General features: G+C 36.3%; 1 protein-coding gene across 1 annotated transcript; it reads right to left on the minus strand.

The window, feature by feature from the left end:
• Positions 1–50: 50 nt before the first annotated feature.
• On the minus strand, positions 51–7,431 carry LOC306897732 (uncharacterized protein; the record flags this gene model as incomplete). The annotated part of the gene is made up of 8 exons (XM_079462723.1): positions 51–184; positions 4,168–4,435; positions 5,357–5,416; positions 5,638–5,688; positions 5,793–5,912; positions 6,409–6,528; positions 6,779–6,841; positions 7,423–7,431. The coding sequence occupies 8 exons, from the start codon at positions 7,429–7,431 to the stop codon at positions 51–53; spliced, it is 825 nt and encodes a 274-aa protein (XP_079318849.1).
• Positions 7,432–13,583: the final 6,152 nt, after the last annotated feature.

The following is a 13,583-nucleotide window of genomic DNA, read 5'->3' on the forward strand; positions in this document are numbered from 1 at the left end:
ACATGTCCATTGACACTTATTAAAATAGCTTTGTCCACTTCTGGGTAGCTTCAGAGAACGCATCCACAGCTGAGACTGCTGGACATGGACATCAGACCTCCAGGGGTATTACTCCCGCTGAAGACATAGGCAGCTTCAGAGGGGGCAACAATGTGCTCGTCCTTGGCTCTAATTTGGCTACCAACTGGACGACAATCCAGGATGCTCTGATGAGCAGATTTTGCACTTAAAGTCTGGCATGCATTTGTTTATTTGATTTGTGTAGTAATATGCCAGTCATTTTAGTTTTCATTTAAAGATTGTTCATTGGTCTAGTACGATTCAATAGTACCGCCTTATGTAAATAACGATGTGGTTTATCTGTCAGTCACATTTCTGTTTCATGATTGGTTATAGAGGGTCCTATCCGTCAAGTTTACAGCTGTTGAAATCTGTCTGCGAAAGAGTTTGTTTCCATAAGAGAAGACTACGCTGTCTATCTTATAATGTTGACAAAGCAAAAGCATTTGCATAAAGTCCGGGTAATCCCAAAATCCAAAAAGTACAACCAAAAGATTCAATCTGTTTCTTTGCTACAGAAGAAAAACATTTAAAATTTAATAGCCAAAAATAAGTTTTGGATGGACATAACCAAAACATATGTATTGAGTCTGCAGGGGCCTTATAGCAACAAAGTTTCAAGTATCTAAAAAGATGAATACTAGGAAGGGTGAATGTTTGTGTTAGCTGAGAAAAATATTATCAATGTAGATATCCTTGACAGCAGAGATACCTGCTCTCTGCCAAATATTAAATGCCTTATCAGTCATTTTGTTAATTCTTATCAACACAATTTTAAAGAACATTGAAATAAATGCTTCACTGATGTAATTGTAATAGAATACTAATTTATTTGTAACACTTTATAACGAACCCTCTGTTACGAACCACTTTGGATAAAAGCATCTGCTAAATGACTAAATGTAAATGCAATGCAGGGGTTCCCAAATTTTCGATTCGAAAGATATCCAAGAGATCCACAAGAAATACATGGAAAACACACCCTTACGGAAAAGTCACATGAGTTTCACACATTTTTCACACGTGATCACATGTTTTTTACATGTGATCACATGTGGCCACATGTGACCATGTGTGAACAACATGTGAAATTCATATGGACAACCCAACACCACAAGCGGGCAACATGTGATCACACGTGGGCAACATGTGATCACATGTTGCAGCACATGTGGAGACATGTGAACACGTGGGCAACATGTCACCACATGTTGCAGCACATGTGGAAAAGATGTTACCATAGGTTATGACGTTTAGAGCACATGTGTAAAATTAGACTCTTTCCAAAGTGTAAATCACATCACAATACTGACCTTTCAGATTCACTTTTTGTAATGTCAAACACAAAACATATGAATGAATACAAATGGTATCTGTATAAAGGCACAAATGCTGCAACTATTTTTTTAAATCTTTATTTAAATTATTGATTAAAATATTGGCCAGATACAGTGTTCAAATCAGCATGTTCACACTTTTTGCAACAGTGCAACATTTACATTTGGTATTACTAATACATTTCATACAATACAAAAAACATTATAAATTATTAACATTAACAATCTACTGACCAAAAGTGAAATACTGACCAGAAACAGTTAAGTTGTCAATGCACTTAAAACTATTAAAAATGTAAGAACTGCAACATATCTACACGAAACAAAGTTGATAGTGCAGATGTGTGTGTATCACCGCGCTAAATGCGACGTGTGTGTGTGTAGATCTGTGTGCAGACCCAGGCTGAATGCAAGTTATGTGTTTGTGTTGCCCGCACTGAATGTGCTTTGTGTGTCTGTGTTGACCTGCACTGAATGTGCTTTGTGTGTTTGTGTTCACCTGCGCTGAATGTGCTTTGTGTGTTTGTGTTGACCCATGTTGAATGTGACTTGTGTGTTTATGTTGACCTGGACTGAATGTGACTTGTGTGTTTGTGTTGACCCATGCTGAATGTGATGTGTGTGGGTGTAGATCTGCGCTATTTGTGACGTGTGACAGTGTGTGTGTCTGTAGACTTCCACTGAATGTGACGTGTGTGTGTGTAGATTTGGGTGTGCAGACCCACGCTTAATTTGACTTGTGTGTTTGTGTAGACCCCTGCTGAATGTGATGTGTGTGTGTAGATCTGTGCTATTTGTGACATGTATGTGTTTTATTCAAGAATTTAATCTTTCTCTAAACTGTTTGGCATTAAACAAACTAAACAAGTATTTTCTTGTCTGTATACTACAAATTTGTCTGACAGTTGGCTTAGGTCCAGAGCAGTTAATTCACCAAATTCAGAAGATATTGACATCACATGCTTAATCTGGCACCGAGATTCACCATAGTAGCCTTGAAGAAACAACCTAGGTTTTGACACACACTTTCTCACAAGACATAATGCATGTTCACAGCCAGTGTGACTCTCAACATTGGCAAAACCAACTATTTGACAAACACTACCATCAGATATCCTGACCAGAGTGTTATCTCTCTTAAGTTTTCTTCTATAATTAATGCTAAGAAATATCTGTGAGTTATGGACAGCTTTGTGGTAAAATATTGCTTGATCTTTGACAGGGTTTTCAAGAAACTGCTCAACAGCATCCTTTTCATATAGATCAAGAGCTCTAGAGCAACCGTGACCAAAAAACACAGTGCCATTCACTCTTCGTACATGTTTAGTTGCATTGAAGCCATCAACCACTGTGTCAAACAGCTGCTGCACTCTAGGATGAGCATTCAGCATCAGAACCTTGCCCATGCTCTCTACTTTTTTTAGTAAGAGAAAAGATTTTACTATCTGTAAAGGTACAGATTGTGTGCCATTGTACAGTTTCAACAGAAATCCATTGCACCCTTCAAAACTGTATGCACTATAACACCACAGGGGGCCCCAGTTTCTGACACTGTCACTAAGATGTAAAAGAATGTGAACATTGTATGTCATATGGGGTCTACCATACAAGGTCTCAAAATTTAGCACAAATTCATTTAGGTGTTGAGATGCATAAAATAGCTCCAGCTGCGTAATGCATGTTGTTTGCAGGACATAAACTGCTTGGCACAAAAGCAGGAAGTGCTCAAAAAATCTACGAGGAAGAACAGATTTTAAAACAATGGGAGCATAAAACAAGAGAAAAGCTCGCCATTCCGATGCTTTCCAATAGGCTCTGGTTAAGATAGATCTGGGCATTCTTGTGATGTTGGATGGAGGTTGAAACTGTTCAATTTTCCTATCTATTTCATTTGCTCTGGTTCCAATATACCAGGGCTCTTTGTGGAAAGAACTGTCAAACCACAGGGTAGACAGCTGTCTCATCACACCTAAATCAATGCAGTGCATGGAGTCAACAATAAATCCAGAAACAATATAAAAAAAAGGCAATGACCTTAAAGGTGTGGGTCCTTTTACACCAAAGTTTTCACCAGTCCCTACATTTCTTTGGCATTTAATCATATCTGTGTGAGAGCGTTCGGTCACTTCTTCGTGATAAGGATATACTTGAACATGTCCTCTACCTTTCTCAACTCTTTCCCCTGGATGCAGACACCAGTTGCAGCCAAATTTGCCATTGAATTGCTTGATATTTTGCAACATGGCTCTAGCAACACTATCACATGAACAAATTATAGCATACACATAAGATTTCACAATCTTAGTATTTGAACACCACTCAAAACCGACTGAGCTGAGCATTTTCATCTCATTGATAAAAGGTCTAAAAAATGTGGAGATGGATGGCTTTTTCGGACCAAACCATAGTCCTGTTAAAAACATGGTCTTTTTCCTTATGTTTGGTGGAAGCTCATTTATGTGACATAACAAGGGCCAGATAGAAAAGGAGGAGGATTTGAAGATGGGTACACCATCAGAGTTAAAAGTAAGACTAAAGGAGTAATCTTTTTTTAGATTTGAGTCTTTGCACATTTGTTTGTACAATTTCCCATCCATTATGTCCGAAATGGTGTCAGGGTTTGTTGGTCTGGTCTTTCTGTAGTTTAGAGACTCTCCAAGATTTGAAGTTTCTAAGGAATGTTTAAGTTGGTCGATAAGGGGCAAGGTAAAGAAAAAGTTACCATTTTTCATTAGTTCATTTTTGTCAAAGTCTTGATGGCAACTCTTACATGCATTATTTTCCAAAACACAACAGCACTTAGGGCAATATACATGAAAATCGTATTTACCCGTTTTGAAAAGTTTTTTAAACAGATATTTGGTGGCTGGCAAGTGAGAATCTTGTGGTAGAATAAGACTCAAAATTTGGAGAAGTGTTTGCAAACCATCTTGTGTTAATCCCACAATTACAGCAAAGGCCATCAGAAGAAGGATGGTTTGTCCTAGAGTAACCAATGCTCCTTGGTACAGTGGGGACCTCATCATGTCATCATTAACCTAGAAAAAGCATGGGTCATTTTAGTTACAGCATTGCATTATCAGGAAACAACTGCAATATACATACATAAATTCATTTCATACATACATACATACATACATACATACATACATACATACATACATAAGTTAACTGGCAATAAGCATTCAAACAAATAGATTAAATTAGATTTGTTAAGGTCAAACAAACTCCACTGACTCACCCATAAACTACAACGCAACCAACTTTCAAAGGGCTGAAAGTGTTTGAAGACTTATTGTAGAATATTCTTTTTGTGACTCCAGTGATTTAGCATTAAATAATATAAAGCAAAGAGGATAATTTTTGTGCACAAACAAATAAAAATTATGAATGTATTAAATTTTTTTACCAACTTTCATGTTATTTATCACATCCGGGAAAATGCTTTCAAGATCACCAAGCTCTCAATGACGGTGAATCTGGGGTCAGCACCGCCTGACGCATGCACTTGGTGTTGACGTGAATGTTTTGTGCGACACAGACCCCAGATCCACTGTCATTGAGATCTTGGTGCTGTATTAAACGCACGTTTTTGAATATTGAAATTGTTGAATATAGTCATTATTGGTATTTGTTTGCAAACATAGAGAATCCTCGTTGCTTTATTGTATTTAATGCTAAATCACTGGAGTCACATGGACTATTTTAACATCGTCTTTACTCACTTTCAGCCCTTTGAAAGTTGATTGCGTTGCAGTCTATGGTGGAGTTAGGGTGGTGGTACAATACACTGGTGGTACAATGCACTGTATGTGTACATATATTGTAATGAAATCCAACAGAAAATAGTATAATATTTTTTTCTAAAAAAATGTAACTGTAAACTCGACTTGAATAGTGAATAAACAATGAAATACAATAATTTGAAATGTTAATATAAAATGAAGAAATGGTCCTACAATTTGTTCAGAATCAGAAGTTGTGTCATCACCACCATCATAATCACTGCTGGAGTGGTGCTTCATAGAGAGACAACAATAGCTACTATTAGCCAAATAAGTGCAATGACACAAAAAGATTGTATTATTATTGTTCAATTGTTAGCCTGTTTATTTGAGATAGAACAATTAACTGTCACTTTTTTAAGCGTGTGTTTACTACTAGTTTTGCTGATAAAGATTGAGCCAAACATACAAGACAATAGTTCTCAGCTTTAACACCAGTTCAACTGCATACTCACTTCAAAGTCCAAGCCTTCACTGCCACTGTTTGTGTAGTCATCAAGAGACTGCTGTTTAAAGGGAAAAATGGTTGAAATTATATTAATTGTTTAATGTGATGCTTAATCTCAAATGTTTTTGAGTTGGACATGAAATAAACGACAAAACAACAAACTTGTTCATGTTCATCGTCCAAACTCCCCTCAGCCTCATCACAGTCCTCCACAATGTGCCCAGTGTCCAAACTTGCACCTGTGCTATCACTTTCACTGGTTGTCTGGTCATAAAGAGCCTGCTGCAGAAAATGAGATACAGATGGTATTAAGCGTTTAATGTGGTGCTTAATTACAACTATATTTATTATTAATTACAACTATGGGGGTCAGCTGTGACCTAGTAGTTTGAGAGTTGGGCTTGTAATCAGAATGTTGCCGGTTCGAATCTCAGTACCAGCAGGTCATGACTGAAGTGCTCTTGAGCAAGGCACCTTACCCCTGATTGCTCTGCAGTAATGTGACACTGTAAGAAACTACTTGCAAGTCGCTTTGGATAAAAGCGTCTGCAAAATGAATAAATGTATTTTATGAATTATAGGCCTTTCACACTGGACATGATAAAGCAACGTGAATGTGAGACGCAATGACAAGCTGGACTAAAAATAATAGCTCCATTTGAAGCCCATCAGACTGCATGCGATCACTCATGTTGCAGTGTTTCCTATACAATGCAGGAATATGACTCATCCCTAGTATGTACTAGTATTAGTATGTGAAAACACCTAGTAAACCTACTTGTTCAGGTTTATCATTCAACCTGCCCTCTTCCTCATCACTGTTTACTACATCATACTCATTCTCAGAGTCCATACTTGCACCTAGGCCATCACAGTTTGCATGTTCATCATGAGACTGCTGCAAAAAATAAGATATAGAATTTTTTGTTTAAGCTTAATCTAATCTATTATATGGGGAACCTACTTCATAAAGTTAATAGTTTAACATCCCCTCTTCCTCATCACTGTTCTCTATAATGTGCCCATTTCGTTGCAAAAACAGTTTATAAAGATAACTTTTTATTTAGCTTCACAACCACAACTTCTGACAGTTTATCAAAAACTAAAAAAGAAACAGTATTTCTCAACAATTTGAAGGGTAAACCCACCTCAGAGTCCACAGTTGCACCTGTGGCATCACTGTCACTGGATGTGTGGTAATCAAGAGACTGCTTCAAAAAAGGAGAGACAAAAGATATCAAGACTTTAATGTGGTGCTTAATCACAACCATAATATGAGTCAGACATGAAAAACTCATGCCTTGTGTTTTAGCTCTGACAGATCACCCTAAACAAATACAATTATTACTGTATAACAACTTGAAATTGTATACGCACATCAAAAAGTCCAAACTTGAGGAAGGAGCACTGTTTTTGTCTCGATAGTCATCAATAGACCTCGGTGAGGATACAATAATAAATGTAATGCAGTAATTGTAAAAAAAACTGTACCAGTAGTGTTTCCCATTTTTTACTTACTCGCCATATTCTTATTTGTTCTGCCATAACCAAAAACCAAAAATTGTTTTTAACTTTTCATTTTAAGATGCAATCTCTATTTTGCTGCATTGTTTCTGAATCCGCAAAGCGTGCATAAAAACGTCATGTAAACGACTTTATGTATATATGTAAATGCCTTTATTAGGCATTAAGCTATAAAAAATATGATGGTGTATGTAACAGTTTAGATAATAAACGCAAGTCCGACGTGATGACGTAACGAGTATTCTAATTCGAAGTTTGTGACGCAAACTTGCGCCATAGTTGCACAAAATCCTGTTGGAAAACTACTGTAACGATAATAATTATCATGTTCAAATGTATTCTTACCTCTTTATTATTGATAACTTGGTCATCTTCACTCCAATCAGAATGAGAGCTGCACAGATATTGTTTCTTGTGTTTTTTTCCGCTCCAACAGATGCATAAATAGGACTTCACTTTACATCTATATTTGCTTACCTCTCATCATCATCAAGGGGATCTGAAATGAAGTGAATAATATTAGGTGTCTTGTAATTAAAAACTTAGTAACTAGGTATTTAAAAGTATAAATAAAATATGGCAAAACAAAGTCAGAATCACATCTTCGGTGGACTTCATGAATATTTATTTTATGCTACCTTCATTTTATACATATATAAGTGATCAGACAGACATACCTTTAAGACAGAAACGTCTAACGTTAGTTTTCGTAAGCTGACTCATACATTTCGCATAATGATTCGAATACAGAGTGTACAAATTAAATTACTTTGTAAAATCATTCATTACATTGATAACAGTTTTTCATCGTTTTGAAATCGACTCGGTATTTACGTGCAACTCGGGAAAACTGTAACGTTATTTTAAATTTCATTTGTTGAAAGCAACATGGCGCTGTTGAGTTGACGTAGCTGCAAAGGGCTAAATCGACATTTGGAGCTAGCTGTCAAGGACAGCCTATCTTAAGTATTTTAAGCTGGCAACGTTATTGTTTTCACTCTCACTAAACTAGAGATATTCTTTATTAATACGCTAAATAGATGCTAAAAGTTCATTCGCACGCGTGCTTTTAAATACATTTAAGAGTCGCTCGTGCGGAGTCCTAAGTAACGTTATATGGTGAAGATGTATTTCATATGCCAGACAATTAATTTACCAATTTTAGCCATACGATATCTTCTCGTCCGTGGTAAAGGCTCGTTGTAATCGCACAAATATCTTCTGTAATGTAACTTCCTCCTCTTTCTTGAAGGCTCCATTTTGTGAAAACATAAACATCACCCGCACCTCACTCTTCTCCTCCCTTCAAGTTGCGCGCGAGCAAAGAAGAACTTGACTTTTGATTGGATGATGTGATTGACTCTGATCTGTTATGATTGGTTGCAATTAGCGCTCTAGTCATCTTTCGTTGCTAAGGTAAATCTAGTCAGACAGAGACTACCGTAAGATACAGCTGCAACCATGTACGTGCTTATAAAATGGATTAAAGAAAATAAAGTAAGTGTTGAATCAGAAAAAAATGTTAGAGACAAAAAAATGTTAAGTGACCCCAAGAGGATCGGCCTGGTGGAACACGGTGCATTAGGAACAAAGCCACCTAAAGGAGGTTGGAAAGCTTTTCCGGGCCAAGTTCTCAGTATAAACGGTAAGTTATTATTTATAAATATTAACTAGCGAACACATTATGTAATTGCTTTTTTGTAGTTGTAATTTAATATTGGTGACGTAGTAATAAAGTACCATAGAGAAGTCAAAATAAATCCAGGCTGAATGGAAATAAGCCTACATTACGTTAGAAGCGCGCGCCTACTCTGTTTCAATCTCCAGTCAGGACTGGTCGTTTTTACCGAAGTTGTTCTGACAGGAAATTTCGTTTTACTATGTAAAATACATACTTCTAAACAAACTAACTATTAAAACATATCACAGTGAAGTCTATGACGATGTTTTTTCATCTTTATTGTATGCTTTTATATTAGTTTTAAAGTAATAAACAATTCTGGTATAGGGTTTAGCAGGAAAATTATCATGGCAACTTTTGTCCAGTAATATGATAAGTTCAAAAACCTTATCACTTTAAATAACTTTTTTTGTTAATAATAGCATAATTATTTACTGTAATTATTTTGTCAACTACAAAATGGATTTATTATGCTAAAATAAAATGGCTATAATGTATATTTATAATTACATTAATAATTGTAATAGTTAATTACAATAACTTCTTTATACAGAGGACCTTGGGAAAATAAGAAAGGCAGAAAGTCAGTGGATAGAGACACACAAAATGTGGACTGCATCAAAACCAGAGGTATGTTACACTATCATATGGCAGCCCCCTAAAATAATGAAAATCGAATATTCATTCCCCTTAAATAGGTATTCTCCCATTTTTTGTCTCTTTTAATATATTTGTTTTTACTCCTTTTGTTCCTCAATTGTTCTGCTTTTCCAAATTCTTTCTGATTTGTCAGGCTACATTTTCCAATGAGGATGATGGTTCCTCAGATGATAAGGGTAAAAGTCCTCAAAACCAGGAGTTTGAGGTATGCTCTTACACCCGTGTTTGTATACATATTTTTTTGGCTTATTACACAGTGCTGGAGTACTTGATGGGTCGTTGCGACAAAGGTCTACATTAAAAATGAGCTAATAAAATATTTCAAATAATTTTTACATGTTCAATAATTTATCAGGTAAGAACTGGAATAAGTGGGATAATGTACAAGCAGCCAATTGTTATCACGAAATAAGCTCTTTCAGCATGATACAAGATCCTCAAGATTTGCATCAGGTCCTGATAACGCTGTCAGAGCTTATTTCTACAATAACAACCGGCTCCCTGTACATTATCCTTTACTCATCATCATTAATACTCACCACTCCATATACTTGTTTCTCAGGGTGATTCATACTGGACCCCAAAACGACCCAAGGTGACAAAACCTGCTTTGTTTACACTTAATTATGTGCTAAAAATAGGTCTATCTTTTTCTGACTAGTTTTACCATTTTTACCAACACTTGATTTTTTACTGGATTCTTAGGCAACAGCTAACAAAACCATATTGTGGAATTGTAACATCCAGGACAAAACAAGTTTTTTAGCCCACAAACCCCAGCTGAGCATGTTCAGTCACGTGAAAACAGACTTCGAACAACAGCAACAGACACAGGATGGACACAGACAGGTGTAACACACAGACATGTGTATCACACTGATCCATCAAACACAGACAGACGCATATACAGACCTTGCTGTTTTCTTTTTTCATCTGGAATTGATTATTTAAATGCTGTTTATTATTTTCCATCTAACCAGTTAATTTTCATATAATTATCCCAGTAGGCTATTAAAATAATTATCCCTCACACATATAACTTTCATCTTGCATGGATACGTATAATTATCTTTGATATATTTAGACCCAAGGCATTTGCAGACGTGCAATCCTTTGAAGTGGTTTGAATTAATTCGCCATGGATCAACACAGCTCTAGTTCTGTAATTGTCACTAGAGGGCGACATTGTAGCATGAATGATCGATTGTTTGGACTGATCGGACGTGGGGTGCAGGACAGGTGAAAAATGACTGTGAAGTTTCGTGTCTTGAAAGAAAGATTGACATTTGAGATTAACATTTGTATTTATTGTAGAAATTATTCTATGCCATCATTCTGTCTTTTCTTTTTAACATTTTTTATAGATGTTATTCATCTCTTCATATTATGATTTTTGTGATGCGTGAAGGTAGGTTTTCCTGAAGCATTCAACTTAGGTTAGTAGCCTATGATGCTTATCTAAAATCCCACACGGATTGATGTGTCATAAGAATAAACATGTGATTCATGAAGTCGTTACATTTGGCTGCAAAAGGGAATCTCTTATAGACCGCAAGAGCTCAACTGCTTTTAATGAGGAATGACCTTTCTGCTGCATGACTCTTAAGATTTCTAAAGATTCTTCTGAACAAATCTCAAATCTATCTCCCTCACTGTCTCTCTCGTTCTTGTGGTCATGAGGAGACCGAGGGTACTGTGGTGAGGTATAAGCTGCAGGCGTGTGTGTATTAGCTTTTTATCGAGGCAGCATAAATTGTCTGGAGGCCATTAGATGACTTGCTTTATCAACTGAACTGCTGTTTCATTGAGAACCCGGATGGCGCATCATGCGTATCTGCCTAGTTATGCAATCTGTCAACCAAAATCAGGCGGACATGAAACAGCCTGAGACAGTGTAGAGACATCAATGAAAGATTGGAAAATGGGTTTAGACTCCTTGCAAAATAATATGCTTCTTTAAATTCAAAGACATGAAAGAAGAATTCCCTAACAAGATGTGTTGTAGATTTTGATAGGACTTTAAGCTCTAGAGTGAGATTGAAAAAATATACTGTTTAGTGTGTCTATGCTACAGTGAAAATTCAAAAGTTTAGAAGGAACTTGTTCATAATAAAAATCAACAAAAACAGCAGATCTGTCCCCGTATGAAGGTCCCTTTTGTGCACCGCTAAGCACTTTGAGACAGCAGAAAGAAACTTTACGAATAAGGGGGGAAACTTTAATCCTGAGTGGTCTGCAATGTATACGTTTTGGTGTACTGGTAACTGATCCAACAACATGTGTTCACCATATTAAATGTAACTTTTTTAGAGATCTGGTTGTTTATCAAGCTCATAGCAGCAGTACAGTCAAGAGAAATGAAAGTGTGCACAGTGCAAAAGATGCAAGATGTGAACAGCAACGAAAGGGTTCATAATGAAAGACCTACGTGGCCAATGCTGGTTTGAGCTGGTTTGTGAACAGAGAATAGCACAAGCTCATCTCTAAAGGGTGGGACTGACTCAAAGATGTTTTACAGTCCAGAACCGCAGGGATGTGGCAAGTCATCGCTCTGTCTGCAGGCTTTGAATGAGTAAATATGAGCAGTGTGACTCCAAAGAGTGAAGGAGAGGACAGAAAAATATATTAATTAAATGTAATCCCACCCCAGGGCTTAAAATGAGCTCACGTGTCAGTCAAAAAACTAAAGATTAACACATTTTTCCAAAAGGTTGCCTTACCTTGTTACAGAGCGAGCAATAAAAAAAGGAAAATGCAATTCAAGCGATTTAACTTTAGTACTGAGCTTCATGTGTCTCTCTTTCTTATTACGTTTGGTGTTCTTTTAATAATGCATTTTTTTCTGTCCTTTGTACAAAAAGTGAACATCTGTTGATTCTGAGACTAAAGAAAATATAACAATAGGACAGACGTGTTGTTATAATTTAAAGAGTGCTTATCCATCTATACCATCTGTTTATCTACTACCCTACTAACCCAAACAACTACATTCTAAAAGTTATTTTTCCTGTATTTTACATTTTCACTGCATTAAATTGCATTGTAGCATCAACGGACATATAATAGCTAATATAAGGAAATGTAATTTTCTGCCATAGTTTGTCCGTTTTTTATAGGATTGTTTTACATTGCACCCACTTACCCGCCTACATTTCCTATACCTGACTTACTACATTTTCAAATTATACTGTAAAAAAGTATCAAAATTCTAAATGATTTAAATTTTTTATTTTGGCCATGAATCTGTTGTGAATGGCAGCAGCACACTTCACATCCACTGATGCGCACCAACCCATTTTTGTCACAGAGCCATTTACGATGTAGAGACCTTCGGTCAATACTTCCCATTTTTATTACAGTACCTCTCTCAACACATACTCTCTCCTGGCGTTTCCCCACATACTTTTAGCATGTTCGAATTTCTACAGGGCAAGTGTTAACTCTTTGCCTTATATATGATTGTTTGCATTATACAGTATATGATTCCATTTGGTCATATTATTCCGAGCCACAGTTTATCGTACCACCTATATATGCCGTTGATACTCAGCTCTATTTTCCTGTAAAAAAGAATAATGGTTCTATGTCTGGCCTGTTGGGAGCGCCTGTGTGACATAAATTGTTGGATGGACATGAACTTCACTACACAATGACATTACCTATATTGTTATCTTTGCCTATATGACCTCTGACACAGTTAATCAGCTTAGTTACCTATGTTCAAATGTTCACGCCATGTCAAAAACCTTGGTGTCATTTTATATTCCAATTTGAGTTTTGATAAACAGATTAGTGGATCCAGGATTTAGAGAGAAATACTTATTTAAAGTGCTATATGGAACTGGCTTCAAAGAAAAAACTTTAATAATAAAAAATAATTTACATTATCAAATGTCTGTACTACCTCCCTCTATTGCTTAGACACAAAAATATTTGCATGTTAGACAGTACCCCTCTAAATATAAATGACATCCTATTAAATCTACATTAAGAGCAGTGCCTGGAAAACAAAGCACATGCATCATAAATAGCATAAACAGTGTCCAAACTTACCATGACAAGTACAAAGATGTTCAAAAACAATAAAG

The sequence above is a fragment of the Barbatula barbatula genome, assembly GCF_947034865.1.
Source record: "Barbatula barbatula genome assembly, chromosome: 8".
Lineage (NCBI taxonomy): Eukaryota > Metazoa > Chordata > Actinopteri > Cypriniformes > Nemacheilidae > Barbatula > Barbatula barbatula.